Source organism: Hipposideros armiger, unplaced genomic scaffold (genome assembly GCF_001890085.2).
Source record: "Hipposideros armiger isolate ML-2016 unplaced genomic scaffold, ASM189008v1 scaffold_254, whole genome shotgun sequence".
Lineage (NCBI taxonomy): Eukaryota > Metazoa > Chordata > Mammalia > Chiroptera > Hipposideridae > Hipposideros > Hipposideros armiger.
Window position 1 is genome coordinate 455,514 of NW_017731604.1, and position 24,982 is coordinate 480,495.

Sequence of the window (24,982 nt, forward strand, 5' to 3'; positions counted from 1 at the left end):
GGGACAACTAGACAAGGGGGGTTGAATTTGTGAGGCAGAGGGGTTTGACAGCAAGGCTGAAAATGCTACAGCTTCCTCTTAGCCTTTGCACATCCCCAGATCATCTGTATGTAACCACTCTTTGGCAAGCATATGGAGGAGAAAATGTCTCTTTTTGGAATCTCACTCTCCCTGTCTGTGAATCTCATTCCTTCCCCAAGGTCTCTCTTATCCCTCTAATCAAAAAGAAAGTTAAGATTAGATGGTACTTATGAGTCAGTGTGAATTTTTTGGATGCATTTCTCCTTTTGGAAGTGTTTATATTTTCAAAGTTTAGTAGGCTGTGGGCAGTGCCAAACCTAGAGGTAGACTGCTGGTAGACTTACAGTCACTCTGGTGCCTGTGAAGAAAAGCAATTAAACTTCCTAGGAGGCTTAATGTCACTCTCCTGCAGGTTAGGGGTCTGTACCAATTGAAGTCATTGACAAGTTCAGCCTAATAGAGCATATCACTATCAGGTCAATGGGAAAGTACACTGGATGCTAGACTTAACTTTCCCTTAAAAATAAATAAAATATTCCTTATGAGGACTAATGGGAACCCTTCCCACCAAAGTGGTAGATCTACAGGAGAAAGTGATTCAAAGAGCTTTTCCAATATGAGATATGGGGGTATATTCCCCCATAATGGCCTTATCAATGGACTTGCCAATTATTTAAGCATTGATGTGTAGAAAACCCTTTCATACACTTAATCTCTTGTACTCTGAAGCCCACAGGCACTCACCCCCAACACTTTATTCATTTTCATAAGCTGAGCAGGTAAGGGTTAACAGTATGATTGCTGAATATTGCGTAGGCCAGCAAAGTTGATCTCTTCTCCCTGGGCCCACCAGAAAGGAAAATACCCCACACTGGAGGGAGCAGACTCATCCCAAAATTCGCCCCCACCAACCTCTGAGTCTTATGAAGGAAACCCAAAATAAACACTGCCTGGGAGATCAAAGACAATAGAGCCCTATTGGCTCCAGGGAAAATCAAGTCAATACCCTAGCAGGGGAGGAATTGTTTCACTCACCCTCAAACCTCCAACTCTGGGCAGGGGAGGGAGGGAGATGCTCATGTGACTTGTACTGAAATAGGGAAGGAAGGGAAATGTGAGGTGGGACTAGGAGTCTGAGTGAGAGATATAGGGAAGGAGGGGAAGTGAGCAGGCACAGACGCTGGCAGCCATCAGGAGTTCAAGCCTCTTTGACAGCAAGAGGTTGGAAGAAAGGACAGAAGTGGTTCTGGCTGTGATGGGGCTCTTACTGGGCCTGCTGCTCCTGGGCCACCTAACAGTGGTCGCCTATGGTAAGGCAGCAAAGTAGGGCCTGGATGCCATTACTGGCACAGGCAAATGGGTGGGGGACTGGGATTGAATACCTACTGAGCTAAGCCTATTTCTGCTGAGCAGGTGAGTTTCTCAGCCAACGCTGCAGACTCATCTTTGGGCAGAAGAGAGGGAGGTAGTTGAAGGCTGCTGAAGAATCCAGGAGGTAAGTTTGGGTAGAAATTGAAAAGGATCATCTCTTGGAAAATATCCACATGATTTTATAGTACTCTTCTTATTTCAGGCACATTAAGAAGGTGCCCAATGCCACCCAAATCCCTCCTCCATCTTCTGATTTTCACCTGAAATTCTATTACACCTTAAACCCTCTGCTTCCAGGCTTTGATCCCTGTTAAGAAACATATTCCCCAAAGAAGGAATCTTGTTGAAGAGTTAGATGGGACCTTAAAAGTAACCTAGATCCACCCTTCACTGTTATGAACAACTGCTCAGAATATTTGTTCACATACTTCTAGTGACTGATAATTTACCACTGCCCCAGACCATCTAGTCTATCCAGAGATATTTTTAACTGTTAAAAATTCGTCCTTGTGTTGAACTCAATCCACTTCCCTGTAGCTTCTATCCAAAGGTCCCAGTTTTGCTTCTTGGAGACACACATATCATGTCTGCTCCCTCTATGCTGTGACAGCCCTTTACAGTTCTAAGAACAGACATTATATCCCCTTGACTCATCTCTTCTCCAAGCTAAATAGCCCCAGCTCCTTCAACTGGTCTTCACAGGACTTGGTTTCTTACCACCTTCTGGGGTAACTCACTTCCCTGTGGACATGTTCCAGTTTTTCTGGGCTAATTGTGGGAGCTTAATGTTAGACACATATCCCAAAAGAGGTCTGACTATCACATAGTAGCATTATTTCCTTGTGTCTTCCTCCAGCTTTATCTATATATGCCTGAAAATCGAGATAACATTTTAAGAAACTAAACTTGAGTAATAGCTAAGTGATACCCAAGATAAGTCAAAGGGGTTCTTGCTGCACCCCTGCTTGTTCCATATCTTTAGAGGGAGAGGCTGCATGGTGTTAGCTTGTTGTCCCTTGTATGATCAGAAAGCATCCAACTTTCCATAACTGACTCAGTATAGGCTATCCTATCCTGGGGCTCTGATCCATCAAATTCTAGAACCTCAAGTTCAAAGAGATACTAAATTAAGTCACCAAAGAGGGAAAATAATTTGCTCCAGACCACAGTGCATTAGTGGCAGAATTAATACTCTTTTAAAAATAGTGTTATTTCTATAATTACTGTATTTTCATTTTCTAGCACGTTTTAGAATGTATCTCCCTACCTTCTCCAAATTTGTTGTTTTGAGCTTGCTCATAGAGGCAGAGTTGGGGCTCACAGAAACATTTTGTAAATGTTAAATTTAAATCATATATGGGCATCCATGTGGGCTCTCACATGTGTGTCATTCCCTCCCCAGCCTAAGAGGTCCTCTAGGCCTGGAAGCAGGGCTTCCATTTATGTGGAGAGTCTTACACTATAGACCTGAGGCTCAGGACATGCTGAATGGCCAACAACGCCTTACTTCTCCCTGGATCTCAATGTCCCTAACCCATCTATACAGTGAAGAGATCAGCTTGGTTGACCTCAAAGGGCCCTGCTAGGTGGACAGCTTTGTAGAACTGTGGCTTCACTTCTAAAAAGCCTCTAGGGGCCAAAATCAGCTGTTAAGTCTAAGACACATGTTGAAATAATCATAATAAAAATAAGTCCTAACATTTGCATTTTATAAGCATTTTATAAGTATCTATTATCTAAGTTAATCCTCTACCTAAGAGGAAGCCCAAGAGAGGAAAAGAGGTCAGACACAGGGGCATGGGGTCTTGGGCAGATCTCACCCTCTGTGTAATGGTGGAAGGAACAAGATTCAAAAAGGAACCCAGGTTGGCTTCTATAAAGGGGCCCACACCCAGAAAACTAGGCCTTCCCTTTCCTTAGGACCATCACACAGGCCCCAGACCTTTACTTTTCTAAGTCAAGGTCCCAGGACCAGGTCCCAGTATTATTTGCTCTTTCTCAAGTTCAACCCTTTTTAAACAAAGCCCCTTGATTCAATGCCCAGCCCTGGTCTTTCTCCTGAGGGGGAACAATATTTGAAAGAAATTCAATCCTTTCCTGAGGTAAGAGAGCAAGGCTCTGAAGTTGTAGGAAAGGCTTTTTAGAAAGCAGCCAGCAGATAGGGGAATTCTTTTTCAGGCAATCAGAGGGGTATTATCCAGCCCTAGGATAACATCCCTTTAAGCCATGTCAGATAGAACCAGGTAAGGGGTTCCTGGCTTCAGTTGTGGCTGATAGTTTAATAAGTTAAGAGCATAAAAAGGCAGTGTAACATCTGAAGGTCTTTATTCTAGACCTCCAGGCCCAGCTCTGCCCCTGTTACCTCTGTGACTTTGGATAAGCATATTTCTTTCTCTAAGCCTCAGCTTGCCCATTTGTACCATGAGAAAATGCCACTAAGTGGTTTCAAAAAGCACTCTCAGCTATGCCATTCAAGAAGTCTCCAAATTCTATCCTATCTGGTACCGCGAGCCCTGCTATACCAAGTCACTAGCAATTTAGTGGTTTTCATGGATCCATTATGGGCAGAGCATCCCCCCAGGAGGCAGGGTTTTCCTGAAATGGAGTTTCCCTACCCATCTTCCAGGAAAGTAAAAAATATTGCTTAATTTGGTCAATATTTCACATTGGCTGTCATGCCAGCCCTGTGGTTGGAGGTACAGGCTACTGTGTCTTCTCTGGCTACCATAAAACCCAGGGATGGCTTATTACCTGCCTGTAACTCGGTAGATTCCATCAGGCTGGGAAGGGTAACTCCTTACCTGCTCATGGGCTAATTTCTCCTTTGGGTCATTATTAAAGCTGACAATGATCAAATATAATGAATATGTTCATCCTGGGGAAGACATATTGAGGACTTCTATACGATAAGAAGAATCAAGACAAATATTAGAAATTTCTTCTGAGGCATGGGACAGGACTGACATTTATCCAGCACCTACTGAATGCCAGTCACTATGCTAGGTGCTTTCATACCTATGAGCTTGTTTTATCTGCACAATAACTCTCCATGTAAGGTTTATTATTACCTCCATTTTATTGATAATGACCTAAAGCTCAGACAGGTTTAGCAATTTACCCAAAGTCACACAGAGAGATATATGGTAGGGCAGACCTTGGACTTAGATCGGTTTTATTATTCTTACTACATCATGAAGTCCTTCACTACCCTCCTGATCTCACTAGGAGCTCCTACTCAATGTTTCTTTAGGTTACCTAAGAGCCACAGAAATAGTTGGAAGGTATAAGTCAGTGCTGTTGAGGTTGCCTTCACTTTGAAGATCATAGTACATGAGGAATATTACAATATCCCCTTCATTGTGACTCCCTGAGCCTGCCATACACTCTCTTTATATGGTGTTAATGAAGAAGGAGGAGGAAGAGGAGAAATGAAAGAATGGGTGGAAGAGAGGAGAGAGGAAGAAAAAAAGTAAAAGGGGAAAAAACATGCCATTCTTGGAAGTTTGCTTACTAACTCTGTCCCATGCCCCTATTCTGGGATGGAAGAGTCATGCCTGACCTACTTCTCAAAGTGACTTTCTTTCAGGATTCAGAAATTGACACTGGCTGTCTGTGTTCTTGACAGACCAGAGAAGGCAATGTGAGAATCCCCAGCAAGTTCCCAGAGAGGGTAATGTGAGCCAGGCCTTCCAGCTCCCCCAAAGTCAGAGGGAAGACACGTGTAGATATAGACAAAGGCATCTTCAGCTGTTCCATGTGTCCTCACAGCAAAATGCTGCTTTGTTGCCCAGGAGGGGAATGCGAGAATGCTTTTCAGACAAGGAGAGGGAGACTTAAGAGGGGTGGAAGATTAGTGGGGAAGAGCACATTAAACTGAAAGGCTCAGAAGGTCTTTATGGGGCTTAAAGCTGGTGGTATGTTTGTGCTTGCAAGTGACCAAAAATATGTATGGGTATGTATGTCTGTGATGATGATAAGATGTATCTGTATGCATATGGAGGCATGAACTATCAATAGCACAGTGAAACCCACCACCCGGTGAAAGTTCACCACCAACTAGAACACGTAATCATTTAACTTTTGTTTCCATTACACTTTAACACTGAACCATCTAGGATTGGAAGGGACCTTGAAGAGTATTTTGTCCAAGACCTAAACAAAGCTCAGAACTTCCCCTAGATAACCAGGTCAATAAATAGACAGCTCTGATTCATTATAAAGTTTATTTTCAAGGTAAACCAAAATCTGCCCCTATTGTGCTCCCATTCATGAGTCTGAGTTCTGTTTCCTGACCAATCTTAAACGCTCCAGAGAATGTGGTGGATCTAGCAACATGGACTCATATTTATGCATTATTTTCTACTTGAGGCTTTTATCCTGGCCAAAATATTCTAGTGATGTCCTAAGAGTCCCTGATGAAGGCACATGGCAGAGGCTTGACATTAGCCTCCCCACTGATAGAAGCCCTGGTAGTTGGCAATACATTCTGGGAGCTAAAAAGCATGCAGCCACCCATCTTCCATCTGTTTGAGTGAAGCCTGGGAATCCTGGGCTATGTAAAAGGCTTTTTATTCAGTAATAGCTCACACTGTGAAACTAACTCTCCTAGAAGAAACATAAAGACATTGGCTAAATACAATCCCTCACTCCTGGCCCCAGCTAAATAAAACACAAAATTCTCAAAATATGAGTTTATGGATGGGAATTTCTGATGGGAGGTTATGGCTCTTTCAACACCCCCAACTTTTACCCTCTGGGATTCCCTGCCCAGCACACACACAAAAATTCTCCTTTTTATGTTCCACCACCGTTCCCACCACAGCCAGATCTAGGATTTTACTTCGACCTTTTTCCTCTCCAGAACTTTTCCTCTCCATTTCCCCTCAGGATAGGATTTTCAAATGTACTTTTGCTGAGAACTGAGAGAAACCAAAAGGGAAATAAAGAAAGGAGAAAAATCAAACAAAAACGTCAGGCCTACAAAATGCAGGTTTCAAACTTAACAATAAATAATCATTTTGTTAAACAGGAATGCATCTCACAGAAGTTTCCACCCTCAGAATTGCCCTTTGCCTGCCTCCTTCCTCCCCTCCAGAGAAGAGGTTAAGGTTAGGTACCCAATCACTGAGCCCTTCCTAGGGAGCAATGAGGGATAAGCAGGGTAGATGACTCTTTCTTTCTGACCTTGCAGTCCCCACATTTCTTCAGGTACACAATTATATACACTAAAATAGCCCAGACCCAATTGTTCAGCATTTGCTCTCAAACTTCTTTCAGAAAATGAAAGAAGTTTTCTTTTCATGGGCTTAACAGAATGTCAGAGTCTGCAGAAAATTTAGAGATCATTTAATCCAAACTCTCTACATTATAAATGAAGAAAATGGGTCCTTTGTGGCAGAAAGCAACTTACCCAGGGTTACCTCACAGCAAGAAAGTGAAAGAAAAACTTGAAACTCACAAGAACTAAACAATGTTAAGGGCTCTCCTTCTGGGGAGTGGTTCTAGTTGATGAGAAACCTGGCAGAGAACAAAAGGGCACAGGGAATCTGAAAGTGTGATGGAAGGAAAGCTGAAGGGTGTTTCTCAGAAGCCTCTTGAGGCCTGCCACTGCCACTCTAGCTCACAGGTGTTGTGCCATCCATGTCTGCATTCTTCCTCTGTTCCCCATCTTCAGGCCATCCCATCCTGGAAGCACCTGAGAGTGTGACAGGGACTTGGAAAGGGGATGTTAATATTCCCTGCACCTACAGTCCTCTGCAAGGTTACACCCAAGTCTTGGTAAAGTGGCTGGTACAACGTGGCTCAGATCCAGTCACCATCTTCTTACGTGACTCCTCTGGAGACCATACTCAGCAAGCAAAGTACCGGGGCCGCCTGCACGTGAACCATGAGGTCCAAGGGGATGTGTCCCTCCATCTGAATACCCTGGAGATGGATGACAAGAGCCACTACACTTGTGAAGTCACTTGGCAGACACCCAATGGCAACCAAGTAGTGAGAGATAAGATCATTGATCTCCGTGTCCAGAAAGGTGAGTCACTGTGGGGGTAGGAAAACACTGATAGGCAAAGACCTAATAGAGGACTATAATCCGAGAAAACCTTGAGAAACCCATAGATGTTTGTTAATCTGTACATAGTTTCCCTTCAGTTATATGTGTTAATCAGAGGAAATGGACAGACAGATGACCCTCAAGGTCATCACTCTCATGGCATAATTTTAAAACTGTTGGGAAAGGATTCCTGTCCTCAAATCTCTATCCCTTCAAGTGTCCTAGAAATTCCAGCATCCATAACCTTGTTGCCCTCCTTGGAATCTGGGTCATAAAACTCATAAAAATGAGTATAGCTCATGAGGACATTGGAGAGTGGATTTGTCTCTCCTGACAGAGAAGCCCTGGGGAAAAGGATGCTTGATGTAGCCAATATAAGTTTTGTTGGCTTGACAATTTTACAAATATCTGGCCCTTGTAAGCCAAAAATTGCAGATAATCCAAAAACTCTACCTGAGCTTAAAAAAACACTATATAGTTTTTTAAAAGTCAGTTGATTTTTTAAAAAGGATTTTATTGGGGAATTGGGGGAGAGGAACAGACAAGTTGCTGTCCTTTTGTTCTTCAGTCTAGTTATGGAGGACGTTGCTTCACTGGCATTGATTTTTAACTCCAGATAGTCCAAAACTCTAGATAATACAAAACAGTACATAATCTTCCAAAAGAAGCCATTTTTATTTACATTATCCTGTTCCCTTCTTCTCTCCCATGTCAGGGGCTACTGCAAATTCCCTTGCAGATATACACATACCCCTATACCCAGAAGGGATGACTTAGCCTTGTGTTCCCATATCCTTGTAACTTCCCAAAGTCTCCTCTCTTGTCTTCCCTTTGCAGTCTCTGTTTCCAAGCCCACTGTGACGACTGGCAGTAGCTATGGCTTCACAGTGCCCCAGGGAATGAGGATTAGCCTTCAGTGCCAGGCTCGGGGTTCTCCCCCCATCAGTTATGTTTGGTACAAGGAACAGACTAACAACAAAGAACCAACCAAAGTAGCAACCTTGAGTACCTTACTCTTCAAGCCTGCAGTGGTGGCTGACTCAGGCTACTATTTTTGTATTGCCAAGGGCCGGGTAGGCTCTGAACAGCGCAGCAACATTGTGAAGTTTCTGGTGAAAGGTGAGCAACCCTGTCTCCCGGTGAGCACCTCAGTAGACAACCTTGTTCCAGAGATACCTCAGTAGAGTGTCCTTATTCCAAAAAAGAGACATCAATGTCTGGTGAGGGGCCGGGGTGGGGAGGGCAGTCCTGGCTTGTGCAATAATGAAGAAAGAAAAATTCAGGACTGGGGACAGTAGGGCTGGAGTAGATAAAGTTGATAAATGGAAAAGTGGCATTTACTAGGTACCTTGTATTTGCCAGATACAATTCACAAGAAGTAAAAAAAAAAACCAAACACAAAACACTTTCTCATTGAATTCCACAACTATCTCACGAGATAGCTATCATTACATTCATTTTAATGAAGAGGAAACCGAGAGTCAGAAAGGTAAATCTACTTACTCAGAGGCTCAGAGCTAGTAAATTCAAGTCAGATTTGCACTCAGATTTCATGTTCTTTCCATTATGTCTGATTCCCTCTCATGGTTGAATGTATGCTAGCTCCTGGACACCCTTTGGAATCTTTTTTGTTCGTTTTGTTTGTTTGCTTGTTTGTTTGGGTTCAGAAAGTGGTTTTTTATTTCTTTTTTATCTTTATCAAATTTATTGGGGTGACATTGGTTAGTTACATCATATAGATTTCACGTGTACATTTCCATAATATAATATATTATCTATAGATTGCACTGTGTATTCACCACCAAGAGTCAGATCTCCATCTATTGACCCCCTTTACCTTCTTCTTCCTCCCCTCCCTCCTTACCCTCTGGTAACCACTAAACTGTTGCCTGTGCCTATGAGTTTTTTATTGTCCATTTGCCTTGTTCGTTTGTTGCTTTCAGTGAGTTTTCTGTCATTTTGTTGTTTATGTTTGCTTTTCCATTATGAAATAAAGCCCAGGTCTCCACACAGTTTCTTTAAATTTTCCTTCCTTCTTCCTAAAGCCAAATGTAAGTTCTAGTTGAGGTGTCAATGAAGACTGACTGGTTAATCAAGGTCTGGCTATTTCTTACAACATTATCTTGGGAGCAACACAAACTATGTGCATAAAGATTGCAGGCAGAGGTTTAAATAAACAGCCTAGCAGTGAAATGTCCAAATGAGTCTTGTCACATTGCAGGAGATCTCCTCCGAAGGAAAAACATGTATTCCAACAAGGCTGCCATTGCTCCGAACATTTTGGAAACTAACTGCTTTTAGGGAATTATCCTCAGAACCACCTGAAAATCACTATCCTCTAAGGATAGCTCTAAATAAGGAAAGTGAGCTGTCACCAATTATGTTAGAAGACTGATGCTAGTTTGATGGGTTTTTTGTTCATTTATTTTGTTCTTTCGATTCCACTTATATATGAAATTATAGGGTATTTTTCTGTCTCTGTCTGACTTATTTCACTTAGCTTAATACCCTCCAGGTCCAACTATGTTGTCACAAACGGTAAGATTTCAGTCTTTTTATGGCCAAGTAATATTCCATTGTATATAGATATGTATGTACTACTTCTTTAATCGTTATTGATGGGCACTTAGGTTGTTTCTATATCCTGGCTATTGTAAATAACACTGCAGTGAACATAGGGGTGCATATATCTTTTCAAATTAGTGTTTTAGATTTCATCAGATAGATACCCAGAAGTGGAATTGCTGGGTCATATGGTAGTTCCATTTTTTATTTTTTTGAGGAAACTCCACACTGTTTTCCATAGTGGCTGCAACAATCTGCAATCCCGCCAACAGTGCATGAGGATTCCCTTTTCTCCACATCTTCACCAACACTTGTTGTTTGTTGATTTATTGATGATGGCCATCCTGACAGGGGTGAGGTGATATCTCATTGTGGTTTTAAATTGCATTTCTCTGATGATTAGTGATGTTGAGCATGTTTTCATATGTCTATTGGCCATTTGTATGTCCTCTTTGGAGAAATGTCTTCTGGATTTTTAACTGGATTGTTTGTTTTGTTTGGTGTTGAGTTGTATGAGTTCTTTATAAGTTTTGGTTATTAACCCCTTATCAGATGTATCATTGGCGAATATCTTCTCCCAATTGGTAGGTTGTTTTTTCATTTTACGGATGGTTTCCATTGCTGTGCAAAAAAAAAAATAGTTTAATGTAGTCCCATTTGTTTATTTTTTCATTTCTTTTTTTTAACCAAAGTTTATTGAGGTGACAATTGTTAGTTTTTCTTTTGTTTCCCTTGCCTGAGGAGATATGTCAAAAAAATATTATTAAGAGCAATGTCAGAGAATTTACTGCCTATGTTTTCTTCTAGGAGTTTTATGGTTTGGGCCCTACATTTACTGTAAGTCTTTAATCCATTTTGAGTTTATTCTTGTATATGGTGTAAGAAGGTGGTGTAGTTTAATTTTTTTGCATGTATCAGTTCAGTTTTCCCAATACCATTTATAGAATAGACTGTCTTTACCCCATTGTATATTATTGCCTCCTTTGTCATAGATTAATTGACTGTATAAGTGTGGCTTTATTTCTGGGCTCTCTATTCTGTTCCATTGATCTATATGTCTGCCTTTATGCCAGTACCATGTTGGTGTGATTACTATAGCCTTGTAGTATAGTTTGATATCAGGTAGCATGATATCGCCAGATCTGTTCTTCATTCTCAAGATTGTGGTGGCTATTGTGGGTCTTTTGTGCTTCCATATAAATTTTAGGATTATTCTACTTCTGTGAAAAATACCATTGGTATTTTGATAGGGATTGCACTGAATCCATAGATTGCTTTGTGTATTATGGGCATTTAAATGATTTAATTCTTCTTATCCATGAGCACAGTATATGCTTCCATTTACTTGTATCTTCTTCAATTTCTTTCTTCAATGTCTTATAATTTTCCAAGTAAGGTCTTTTACATCCTTTGTTAAATTTATTTTTAGGTTTTTTAATGCAATTGTAAATGGGATTGTTTTCTTAATTTCTCTTTATGATAGTTTATTGTTGTGTATAAAAATACAACCAACTTCTGAATATTGATTTTGTATCCTGCTACTTTACTGAATTTATTTATCAGTTTTAATAATTTTTGGTGTACTATTTAGGGCTCTCTATATATAGTATCAAGTCATCTGCAAATAATGACAGTTTTACTTCTATCTGTCCAATCTGGTGGCATTTTATTTATTTTTCTTGTCTGACTGCTGTGGCAAGGACTTCCAATACTATGTTGAATAAAAGTGGTAAAGGTGGACATCCTTGTTTTGTTCTTGAGATTAAGGAAAGTGCTTTTATCTTTTCCCCATTGATGATGATGTTAGCTGTAGGTTTGTCATAGATGGCCTTTATGATGTTGTGGTATGTTCCCCCTATTCACACTTTGTTGAGAGTTTTTATCATAAATGGATGCTGATTTTTGTCACTTTTCCTGCATCTATTGATATCATCAAGTGATTTTTATCTTTCATTTTATTTATTTGGTGTGTTACAATAATTGATTTGTGGATATTGAACCAACCTTGCATCCCAGGAATAAATCCCACTTGATCATGGTATATTAAATTTTTAATGGATTACTGAAATAAATTTGCTAATATTTTGTTGAGGATTGTTCCATCTATGTTCATCAGGGATATTGGCCTGTAATTATTATTTTTTTGTAATGTCTTTGTCTGGTTTTGGAATCAATGTAATGGTGACCTTGCAAACTGAACTTGGGAGCCCTTCCTCCTCTTGAATTTTTTGGAATAATTTGAGAAGAATAGGTGTTAATTCTTCTTTGGATGTATGGTAAAAATTCACCTGTGAAACCATCCAGTCCAGGACTTTTATGTGATTCTTTTGATTACTGTTTCAAATTCATTAGCAGTAATTAGTCTGTTAAGATTTTCTGTTCCTTCTTGATTCAGTCTCAAAAGATTGTGTGTTTCTAAGAATTTATCCATTTCTTCCAGATTGTCCAATTTATTGGCATATAATTGTTCACAGCATTTTCTTAGAATGCTTTGTATTTCTGTGGTGTCAGTTGTCACTTCTCTTTCATTTCTAATTTTATTTATTTGGGTTCTCTCCCTTTTTTCTTGATAAGTCCAGCTTAATGTTTGTCAATTTTGTTTACCTTTTCAAAGGACCAGACTTTGGTTTAATTGGTCTTTTGTATTTTATTTTTTAGATGCTATTTTATCTATTTCTGCTCTGATCTTTATTATTTGTGTCCTACTCCTTACAGGTTTTGTTTTTTATATTTTTCTAGTTCCTTTAGGTGTAAGGTTAGATTGTTTATTTGAGATTTTTCTTGTTTCTTGATGTTAACCTGCATTAGAATGAATTTCCCTCTTAGAATTGCCTTCTCTGTGTCCCATAGATTTGGAATCATTGTGTTTTCATTTTAATATGTCTCAAGGCAACTTTTGAGTTCTTCCTTGATCTCATTGTTAACCCATTCATTGTTTAGTAGCATGCATTTTAGCTTCTTTAGTGTTTCTGTTTTGTTCAGTTTTTTTTCTCTTGCAATTGATTTCTGGTTTCATACCATTGTGGTCAGAGAAGATGATGCACATGGTTTCAATCCTTTTAAATTTATTGCTACAATCTTAGCAATTTTAAAATAAAATGTATTGAGACTTGCTTTGTGGCTTAACATGTGGTCTATGCTGGAAACATGTTCCATGTGCACTTGAAAAGAATGTATATTCAGCTGCTTTGGAGGTGAAATGCTCTAAAAATATAAATTAAGTCCATCTGGCCAAATGTACCATTTAAGACCTCTATTTCCTTGTTGATTTCCTGTCTGGAAGATCTATCCATTGTTGTCAATGGGGTGTTAAAGTTGCCTACTAAGGCTGTATTGCTGTTGATCTCTCCCTTAATGTCTGTCAATATTTGCTTTATATATTTAGGTGCTCCTATGTTGGGTGCATAAATGTTTACAAGGGTTAGATTCCTCTTGTCAGATTGATCTCTTTTGCATTATGTAGTGCCCTTCTTTGTCTCTTATTATAGCCTTTGTTTTAAAGTCCATTTTGTTGGATATAAATATTGGTACCCTAGCTTTTTTTTCATTGCTTCTGCATGCTACTGTCAGTCTCAGCCACTGAATGAGCGTCAGGCAATATGCAAATTGGGTGAGGTGAGGTCTCAGAGAATCACCAGGGTGAGGCGAGTAGTGTTCACCTGGTTAATGCAGATTCAGATTTGGTACCAGTGCCAAGCTTGGGACCACTCAGTATGCTGCACAGGGCACACCAAGGCCAGCCACCACTTACCTGGGACCCAGAACCTTCGAGAGTTTTTAAGAAATATTACTTACTGGGCCAAGGCTGGCTGCCTGCTAATGAAAGAGCTTCCTCTGGTGCACTGGCCTAGGCTGGCTTTTTGCCCCCAAGAAAGCATCAGGCAGTGCATGATCTGAGGCTGGTTGATTGCCGCTGAAAGAGCCTCAGGTGGTGCTCAGAACAAAGCTGGCTGCTTGCTGCTCAGAGAACCTCTGGCAGTGTGCAAGTTGGATGAGGCAAGGTCTCAGGGAGTCATCAGGGTTTGAGAGGTGGTGTTCACCAGGCTAATGCAGATTTAGATTTGGCCATGTCGGGGAGGTCTCAATAGAAAAAATATGGTGCCCTCCCACCAGCTGTGTTGGAGGAGGGTTTAATACATGAAAAATAGTAGCTGTCCCTCCAGCCCTCACCCTGTAGCCACACAACTCAGTTTCTCCCTACATGTTCCTGGCACCGTGCCCCCCTCCACCCCAGCTGCTGTCCCTGCTCCCAAACCCAGGGTGAGTGTCTGGGAACGAGTAAGTCTGCACGCAGTCCTTTTAAGAGGATAGCTGAGTTTCCATCATCCTTCCATTTTACCTAGACAAATGGTATCCTTGCTGACTTTCACAGCTAGAGATTGTGTGGACTCCTCTTTCTGGCACTAGTGCTCCAGGCTGGGGTGCCTGGTGTGGTGCTCAGATCCCTCGTTCCCCAGAGGAGACCTCTCTGTAGCTGAGATATCTTTCCCAATTTTCAACTGACACATATGGGTATGAGACCAACTGTTTTGCATCTCCATCCTTCTATCCAGTCTTGATGTGGCTTCTTCTTTACATCTTTAGCTATAGCACTTCTGTTTGGCTAGTATTCAGATGGTTCTCCAGGATGACTGTTCAATAATTTAGTTGTATTTTTGATGTGGTCATGAGAGGAGGTCAGCACAGTATAACCTACTTTGCCATCTTGACTAGAACTCTACCGATGTTAGTTTGAGACTACTGTGTTTGACTGAGGGATTTGTTTCCCAAAGTTGAGTTGTAGTGAGGATGTGTGTGCTATAGGTCTTGGTCTGTTAGTTTTAGGGGTAAAAAAGCACTCTCATGCTGATAGAATTATATGATCACTGGCCCAGTTCTCTGACATTTGACAGTGTGGTCAAGCAGCGTGAGCAGGGCATGGCCAGAAAGTCCAAGAATGTGTACTTCATAGAGAGACAAATTGAACATTCTCACCTTTCTGTAAGTTACCGTATTTCCCCCAAAATAAGACCAGGTCTTATATTAATTTTTGTTCCAAAAGATGCATTAGGGCTTATTTTCAGTGGATGTCTTATTTTTTCATGTACAACAATCTACATTTATTCATGTACAAAAATCTACATTTATTCAAATAGTCATGTCATCTTCTGAAACATCGTCATAACTCTCCAAACCCTGAATTCCAGCCTGAATTTCTTGCGACTCCATTTGCTGTAGAACCATTGGCCCCAATCTCTCATGTCAAGCAATACAGCTCTCCTTAAATGAGCACTTCTTGTCCATGTGGCCTGCTCGTAGTTCATTGGCAACACAGCTGTCAGTGATTTTATCCCATGAATTCTTCACCCAAGTCACAACCAAAATTGCAGGCACCAAAATTCAGAAAAAATTTCTTTATTGCACATGAGTGCATTATGTACGTCCGTTACAACACACGATGTATTGAATTATGAAGATTCATATTAGACACAATCACGTCCATTCGTTATCAAGTGTGCAGGTTATTCGTGTGTTGTGTCTGCACTCCTATAGGTCATTCGGCATTAAGTCTCAGGTTCATCTGTTTACGTAGGTGTTTACCTATCAGTCAAAGGCGCCCACTTGGTTATTTACAAATACTTAATTATAATTTATATTATCATTTATTTAATTATTAATGTCAACAATATTACTTATTTATATTTAATTATATATTAATATTATTATTTTATAATTCAATATGTCCATCGTGTGTTATAATGGATGTACTAAATGCGTCCGTCTGGCTGACGATCTTAACTGGGGCTTATTTTGGGGGTAGGGCTTATATTACGAGCATCCTGAAAAATCATGCTAGGGCTTATTTTCCAGTTAGGTCTTATTTTCAGGAAAATATGGTAGTTTCTAGTCCATTTGGTCAGGACTTTGCTCACAACCAATCAACCTGTCTATTTCTTATCACAGTTCATGCTTACAGGCAACAAAGCTGTTAGGCAATGCTCATCATTTCTCCCTACTGACCTAAGGAAACTGAGGCTCAGAGAAATTTCTCTCAGCCTTCCACCTTTTCCTGCACTCTGAGTCGAGCTTCTCTCTCTTGGCTTCTTCTAGCAGCCTCTGTCTCCACTTCAACCTGGTCCTATGTGTCTGGTATTTTCTTTCATCTCTGCTCTATGTAACTCTCAGCTTCTCATCCCTCTGCCTCACCCTCTGTGCTGTTCTTCAGTTCTTGGATGGCCCTATAGGCCATGCTTTTACTCATGCTCTTGGACTGCTGAGTTGTACACAAACACACACACACACACCCCAAAACAAGACAAAACAAAACAAAAACCTATAGTGATCCATTGGCTGTGAGTTAGTTTTATGCTCTATGACATCCATTGCTTGTTTCCATGCTGTTTGCCAATGAAGTTACTCATCTTTGTTTTATTCCTTATAGCAGGTATTTACCTCTTCCTTCTTTGAGAAGATCCAGGATCCCCTCAGATTTGAATTCTTTCAACCACCCTCTCTGCCTTGACATTTCCCTACCAGTTTCCTCTTAGCTCAAAGTAAAATGTGCCTTTCTTTTCTCCACAGCAAACCCTCCATCTGAGGTCTTAACCTCAACTACTCTAATTCCCTGTTCCATGCATTATCCTCTACTTAAGCCTAATATGTACATATAATATACATGCATATATATAATATATGTATGTATGTATGTAAACCTAATATACATATATGTATAAAATAACATATACATGCTATTTTAAAAAAGTGTTCTCTCCATCTGCCATCTCATGTCTCTGCTATAGCCATTACCAACCTTCTGAAGAAGACAGTTTCCACTCACTGTCCCTCCCAATTTACCACAACATAACTTTGTAATTTGGAGTCATTACTGACCTCCAAATCACCAAATCCCAAGACCTCTCCATTCACACCCATCCTCCTCAACATCTCTGTAGCAGTTCTGTTGAACATCCTTTCTTCCTTAAAGCTCTTTCAACACCACTACTCTCTCTTGGTTCTCCTAAGACCTATGTAACTGATCCTTTTCTGACCCTTTTGCTGGCCTTTCCTTCATTCATCCCTTGATTATAAGTGTTTGCAAAGACTTAATTCTCCTTCCTTTCTTCCTGTATCTCTATAGCATCTTATCAGGATTTTATTCACTTCTGCGGCTTCAAATATCACCTTTATGATGATGACGGCTCTCAAATCAATAATCTTATACTTAATTTATCTCCTGCATGCTAGATCCTGATGTCTACTTACTTCTGGACAGCTTCACTTCTAATCTTTCTTGTCTAAAACTGAAGTTACCTTTTACTCAATAAGCCTGTTCCTCAAACGTGTTAAAAGATTCAGCAATATCTTTGACTCTTCCCTCGTCTACACTTCTCAAATAATCATCAAGATCACCAAGTGCTGTGAATTCAATTACTAAATCACCTCACTTATTTACAATTTCCTCTCTTTTCTCATACCCTTGTAGTTTCATTACCTTATTTACTGAACAATTTCAATAACCTTGTCAATGATCTCCCCATGTCTATCCATTCTCACCAAACCATCAACTTATTCAGCATTTATTGAGTATCGATTTTATGTTACTAGATATAAAATTTACTACTTGTTCTCCATAGTCCAGCAAAGTACCTGGCACGTAGGTGGCACTTAATGAATATTTGTCAAAGAATGGACAAAATATGCCACTTCCTCACCTTCAAAAACCCCACCACACTGTTGTCAGAATTAGAAAGTATTTATTGTCTCATCTTCATTTTTTTTTGAAAGAGGTTGAGGCAGATAGATATTAAATCTTTTTTGAATGCTTGGTAGAATTCACTAATGAACCCAACTGTTTCTAGATTTTTTTTTTGTGAGGTTTTTGATGACTTTCAATTTCCTTGCTGTTGATTGGTCAATTTAGATTTTCCATTTCTTCATGATTCAGTCTAGGAAGGTTATACATTTCTAAAAATGTCTTCATTCCTTCTAAGTTATCAAATTTGGTGGCGTATAGACTTTCATAGTATTCTTGGATAGTCCTTTGTATTTTTGTGGTGTGTCGTAATTTCTCTTTTATTTCTGATTTTGTTTATTTCCTTAGTGAGACTAGCCAAAAGTTTGTCGATTTTATTAATCTTTTCAAAAACCAGCTCTTGGTTGCATTAATTTTTTCTATTGTCTTTTTTTTTCTTTAATTTTGATCTAATTATTACTATTTTTTTCCTTCTGACTTTTCACTTTGTTCTTAGTTATTTAAGGTGAAATGTTGGGTTGTTTATTTGAGATCTTTCTTGTTTTTTGAGGTAAGATGCTACTGCTATGAACTTCCCTTTTATTACTGCTTTTGCTGTATCCAAAAAACTTGCTATGTCATGTTGTCATTCTCATTTTTCTCTATGTATCTTTTGACTTCTTCTTTTATCTTTGACCCACTCATTGTTTAGTAGCATGTTGTTTAATCTCCACATATTTGTGTTTTTTTCTGCTTTCTTTTTTGCTGTTGATTTCCAATTTCAATGTATTGTGGTTGGAGAACATGCTTGGTATGATTTCAGTCTTCTTAGATTTTTTGAGGCTAGTTTTGTGCCCCAACATATGGTCTATCCTTGAGAATGTTCTGTGTACACTAAAGAAGACTATTCTAGTGTTCTGGGGTGAAAAGCTTCGTAAAGATTGATTATGTTCATTTGGTCTAATGTGTCACTTAAAGTTGATATTTCCTTATTGATTTTGCTTGGATGATCTATCCAGTGTTGTCAACGGAGTATTAAGTCCCCTACTATAATTGTGTTTTTGTCACTTTCTCCCTTTAGTTCGTTAGCAGTTCTTCATATGTTTTGGTGCTCCCAGGTTGAGTACATATATATTAATAAGTGCTATGTCATCTTGATGTATTGTCCCCTTTATCATTATAAAATATTCATCTTTGTCTCTTGTTACCTTTTTATCTTGAAATCTACTTTGTCTGATATAAGTACAGCTACACCCACTTTTCTCTGGGTGCCATTTGCTTGGAGTATCATTTTCCACCCCTTCACTTTAAATCTATGTTTGTCATTGCAGCTGAGATGTGTCTCCTAAAGGCAGAATATAGTTGTGTTTTGTTTTTTGATCCATCCCACTGTTCTATGACTTTTAATTGTTGAGTTCAGTCTATTTACATTTGTGGGGTAAGTTGATGTATGAGGATGTCCTACAGCCATTGTTTCTTTCCCTCTTTTTTTTCTATCTGTTATTTTATTTTGGTGACATACTATGATTCCCCCCCCCTCCTTTTCCTCTTTTGTTATGTTATGTGTCTCAGTTCTAGATGTTTTTGCGGTCACCATTAGGTTTATGCAAAAGATAGTTTTGTATATACAGTAGACCTTTTCCTTCTGCTTGCATTTGATCTCCGTTCCACCTGTTCAGTGTCAGTTCTATTCTTCTTTCCTGTTATCTTTTTGTTGTCACAATTATCCCTTTCTATGCTGTGCATTCATTTCTAAATTGCAGTAGCTATTGTCTTTTTTTTTAAATGTGTTTACCTCCTTCAACCTTTATGATCTATTTAAGTGTTTAACACCCTATTCTGAACAAGGGTTTGATTTTCTTGCTTCCGTTTCTCTGCTAGTCACGTTACTTATAGTTTTGTATCCTTTTTGTCTTTTGTTTCAGGTGTAAGAGTACTTTTCAGCATTTCTTGTAATGCAAATCTTGTGGTGGTAAATTCCCTCGGCTTCTGTATGTCTGGAAAAGCCTTTACTTCTCTTGCATAGCTAAAGGATAACTTTGCTGGATATACTTTTTTTGGCTGGTGATTTCTTTCTTTCAATAATTTGAATATTTGATGCCGCTCTCTGCTAGCTTGTAAGTTTCTGTTGAAAAAATCTGATGATAATCTAATGAATTTTCTGTGTATGTTACCGTCTTCTTTTCCCTGGCTGCCTTGAGAATTATTTATTTGTTGCTACTTTTTAACTGTTTTAATATAATGAACTTTGGAGAATGCCATTTTGGATTGAGATAATTAGGTGTTCTGTTAGCTTTTTGGATTCCAGGATCCAGTTCTTTCCATAGATTTAGGAAGTACTCATTGATTAATTTTTTGAATAAGCTCTCTGTTCCTTTTTCCTGCTCTTCTGTTTTTGTTATATCCATTATTCTTACATTGCTCTTTCTAGTGGAGTCAGGTAGTTCTCACAGAGTTCTTACATTTTTTTTTACTTTCAATTCTCTCTTTTCTTCCACCTGAATCATTTCTTGATTTTTATCTTCAAGATCACTAACCTCTCTTCCATCTGGCTGCCCTTTTTCCTATGTATGTAAATCATTCTTCGTCTTATTTATTGAGTTCTTCAGCTCCAGAATTTCTGTTTGGTTCTTTTCCTTTTTTTATACTTTCAATCTCTTGAGTGAAATACTCCTTTTGGTCATTAATTTTATTTCTGAGTTCATTTAATTGCTTTTCTGAGTTTGCTTGTATCTCATTGAGTTTTTTGTCATAACTGCAATCTTGCATTCTCTCTCATTTAAATCACTGTCTTCCATGTCTTTAAGCTTATTTTCTGAGAATGTCTTATTTTCTTTCTGAATTCCATTGTTACCTCATTTATTCATTGTGCTTGATGGATTATTTCTCTGCCTGGGCATTTATGGAATGAAAACTTTAAAAAATGACACTTCAATGTTTAGTAGGTTGATAAATAGTGGTCCTTCTTTTATTTTCCAGTAGATTGTGCTGAAGCACAAGTGTTTATTTTCTTTTACCTACAGTACTGAGGCTTCTGGGTTTTCTGTGGGGCCGTGTCACTTCAGCCGTGAAAAATGCCCCATATTCCTCAAGGAAGTAGTGTCCTCTTTATGACTCAGTTGCCTAAGTCTCAGGGTACCTCTCCTGTGGATTGAAAATGATGGGATATGGGTCTCCTGTGTGTTCCAGGCACTGCTTTCCTGTAGCTAGAAGCTGCAGGCAGAGCTGCTTTGTCAAAGTTCACCCAGCTGCCTCTACCAGGCTACTCTGGGATGATTGGTTTGAGGTGGGTGAGTGGGAAGCGAGTTCACGTGCCTGTGGTTTTGTTCTCTCCAGTGGTTTTAGCCACAATCAGTACCAACCACTTAGGCTGGAAATTGTTTTTCCAGTCCTATCCTGATCTGCCAAGTGAAGATTTTACTTCTGGGTGGGCCACAGGGGCATGGAATGAGCACGTACCTGTGTCTGTGGTATCCTTTTCCTGATCATGGTGGGCTGTGGAGTGCTGGGACCTTTTGCACTGCTTCTCTGCTTCAGACCCTGGGCTCAGCAACAATGTGTGCCAGCCACCCAGGCCCAATTGCTGTCTCTGCTCCTCCAGGTTGCCCAGTGGGGCTTGCACCCTGATTCTTCACTGCTATTGTGTCCACTGGGGTACAGTGAGCACTGGACTGCAGATGGCTTCCATGTCTGACTTTTCATCCCCATCCAATTTCCTCTGTTCACCAAGATGTGCCCACTTTCAGATGTCTCAATGTGCAGATCTCTCAGATGTGTTTGTGTATTGAGCAGAGAATCGTTTGTTGAATTACAGCTGTCCAATTTATTGTTGTAACCTCTAGGGGAGGGACCTGGAGGTCCTCGCATGCTACCATTTTGCTGACGTCATACTCAAAGTGTTTTCTCGTTTAATAATGATTTCTTATTTAACCCATTGATTAATTAGGAGTGTGTGTTTAATTCCCACATATTTGTGAATTTCCATAATTTGATTCTCTTATTTAATCCTAATTTCAATTCATTGTGGTCAGAGAATATACTTTGCAATTTTTTGATTGTTTCAAATTTACTGAGGCTTATTTCATTGCCTAACATATGGTCTATTTTGGATAATGTTTCTTAAGCACTTGAAAAAGATGTATGTGTATTCTGTTGTTGTGTGGAATATTCTGATATGTATATTAGTTCCATTTGCTTAACAGTGTTGTTCAAGTGTTCAATTTCCTTTCTGATCTTTTGTCTAGGTGTTTTATCCAAAATTGAAAATGGAGTATTGACACCTCAAACTATTATTGTTAAATTGTCTATTAGTCCCTAAAATTCTGCCAGTTTTTGCCTCATGTATTTTGGGGCTCTGTTGTTTGGAGCTCTTGATGGATTGACACTTTTGTAATTATAAAATGTCCTTCTTGATTTCTAGTAACAATTTTTGTCCTTAAGTCTACTTCGTTGGATATTAGTATAGCTACTATTGCTTTAGTTTGGTTGCTGTTTACATGGCATATCTTTTTCCATCCTTCTATTTGCAAACCACTTGTGTTTTTAAATCCTAAATATACATGAAATATAGTTGGATTATTTTTCCTTATTTATTCTGCCAACCTCTGCTTTTAAATTTAAGAATTTAAGGGCCAGCCAAGTGGCTCAGTTGGTTAAGAGCTCTCTCAAGAGTGTGAGCTCTGAGCAACAGGGTCGCTGGTTTGATTCCCAGCCCAAACTGAGCTGCCAACAGGTGGCAGGATGGCTTAGCTAAAAAAAAATTAAGAATTTAATTTGTTTACATTTAATGTAATTGTTAATCAGGTGAGATTTATGTCTGCTAATTTGCTATTTTTTATATCTTGTCTTTTTTTTTTTAAGATTTTTATTGGGGAATTGGGGGGATGGGAACAGTGCTGGGGAATTGGGGGAAGGGGAACAGACAAGTTGCTGTCGTTTGTTCTTCAGTCTAGTTGTGGAGGATGTTGCTTCACTGGCCCAAGTTGGCACCATCATTGCGCTCTTCTCTGGCAAGGCAGATCAGTCGCCGGCTTCTGGACGGCCGCTCACTGCGGCTGCTGGCCGCTCACGCTGGCTGCTGGCTACACATGGTAGCCCATGGCAATCCACTGCCACAGGGACTGCAGTCCAAGCCGTCGCCGGCGACTCATGGCAGGCCAGCTCCAGGTTGAGCTGCTGTTCAGCATCTTAGCTGCAGAGGGCAGTGTCACTGGCCCTCACATGTGGGATCCGAACCGGGGCCCTCTGGCGTCCCAAGCGAGTTCTTAACCATCGCGCCACTCGGCCGGCCCTATATCTTGTCTTTATTATTCCTCTACTGTTTCATTACTGCTGTCTTGCTGTAAAAGAGATATTTTCTATTGTTCCATGTAATTTCTTTGTTGTTTCTTCTACTATACATTTTTTTTAGTTATTATTTTGGTGGTTGTCCTTAGAACTACTATAATCTATTAATTTACTACAATCTAGTCTGGATTCATGCTGACTTAATATCAATAGCTTATAAAAACACTGTTTCTATACAACTTCATTCTCCCTCCTTTATTCTGTTATTGTAAGAAATCACACCTTTATACATTATAATCACATCAACATAGATTTATAATCATTGTTTTATGTAGTTGTGTTTTAAGACAGGTAGAAAAAAGTTACAAACAAAAATATATTTATAATTTCTTTGTATTTATTTCTGTAGTTATCTTTACTGGTACTTTATTTCTTCACAATGATTCAAGTAACTATTTAGTGTCCTTGCATTTTAGCTTCAAGAATTCCCTTTAAACTTTCTCATGGGGCAGATCTGGTGGCGACACTCTCCCAGTTATTGTTTATCTTGGAATGCCTTAATTTCTTCTTTGTTTTTTTGAAGCACAATTTTGCTAAATATAAAATTATTGATTGATAGATATTTTTTGGTTTAAGTACTTTGAAAATTTCATTGCACTACCTTATAGTCTCAATTGTTTCCAATGAGAAGTCATTTATTAATCATATGAGAATTCCTTTATATAATGACTTGCTTTTCTCTTGCTGGTTTTAATAATCATTCTTTGGCATTGGCTTTTGATAAGTGTCTAGGTGTAGATATTTTTTCCTACTTAGAGTTCATTGAGCTTCTTTATTTGTAAATTAAATGTTTTTCATAAAATTGGGATTATTTTGACATTGTTTCTTTAAATATTTTGTCTGCCTTTTTCAATTCTCTGTTTCTAAGACTTTCATAATCTGTATGTTGATATACTTGATAATGTCTCACAGGTCTCTGAGGTGCTTCTCATTTTTCTTCATTCATTTTTTTCCTTTCTTTTCCTTGAAGTGGTTAATTTCAACTGTCTTATTTTCAAGTTTGCTGATTCTTTATTCTGTCTGTTTAAATTTGGTCTAGTACATTTTTCTTACCTCTACTTATTTTTTTCTTTCAGTTCTTGTGCTTTTCAAATCCTGTATTTCTAGGTGGTTCTTGTTTCTTCATTTCTATCTCTATTGATATTTTTTATTTGGTTTGAATTGTTCTCATTCTCTTACTTCTTTAGACATGGCTTCCTTTAGTTGTTTAAACATAGTTAAAATAATTGTTTTAAAATATTTTTCTAGTAAGTTCAATACCTGTGTTTCCTCAGGGAGAGTTTTTAATTTTAATTTTAATTTTTGCCTGTTTATAGGCTATACTTTCTAGTTTCTTTGCATATCTTATATTTTGGTTGAAAACTAGACTTTTTAAATAATGTAATAATGTAATATGGCAACTCTGGAAACCTGATTCTCTGTAACACTGGGGCTTGTTGTTGGCACTGCTTATTGTCCTAGTTGCTATTTATTTGTTTAGTGACTTTTCCGAGCTAATTCTGTATAGTCTTCTATATTCTTTGTCATGAATGGCCACTAATTTCTCCTCTAGGTTAGCTTAGTTGCCAGCGAATAATAGAGTAGAGATTTCCTTAAATACCTAGAACCAATAAATCTCCCAGTCTTTACTAAAGAGCTCTGTTGCCTGTTAACATATGTCTTTAACACTCACCTACGAAGTTTATAACTGTCCCAAAGCCTTCATTTTCTCCTTTTTCAGACCCTCAAGGCTAACCAGAAATAAGAACTTATGGTCTTCTCATGTATTTCCTGAGTATACACACAGCCCTATGTATGACTAATGCCTTCTAGATTTCTAAGAATGTGTCAGAGCTTTTCAAAGTCCTTATGGACATCTCATTCCTCAAATTTTCCTTTTAGCTTTTTTTGGTAAGTCTCTTGTTTATGTCTACTGT

The 24,982-nt window shown here is 39.0% G+C and overlaps 1 protein-coding gene across 4 annotated transcripts in view; it reads left to right on the forward strand.

The window, feature by feature from the left end:
- Nucleotides 1-1,179: 1,179 nt before the first annotated feature.
- The window catches only part of VSIG4 (V-set and immunoglobulin domain containing 4), a 35,496-nt gene continuing 11,693 nt past the window's right edge, over nt 1,180-24,982 (forward strand). For 2 of the 4 annotated variants that reach the window (XM_019656123.1, XM_019656122.1), the window contains exons 1-3: nt 1,180-1,331; nt 7,067-7,423; nt 8,282-8,563. In XM_019656123.1, the coding sequence (XP_019511668.1) occupies nt 1,277-1,331; nt 7,067-7,423; nt 8,282-8,563 (694 nt within the window). In that variant the 5' untranslated portion in view covers nt 1,180-1,276. The remainder of the gene's footprint in view (nt 1,332-7,066; nt 7,424-8,281; nt 8,564-24,982) is intronic. The other 2 variants (XM_019656121.1, XM_019656125.1) reach the window with 2 other exon arrangements.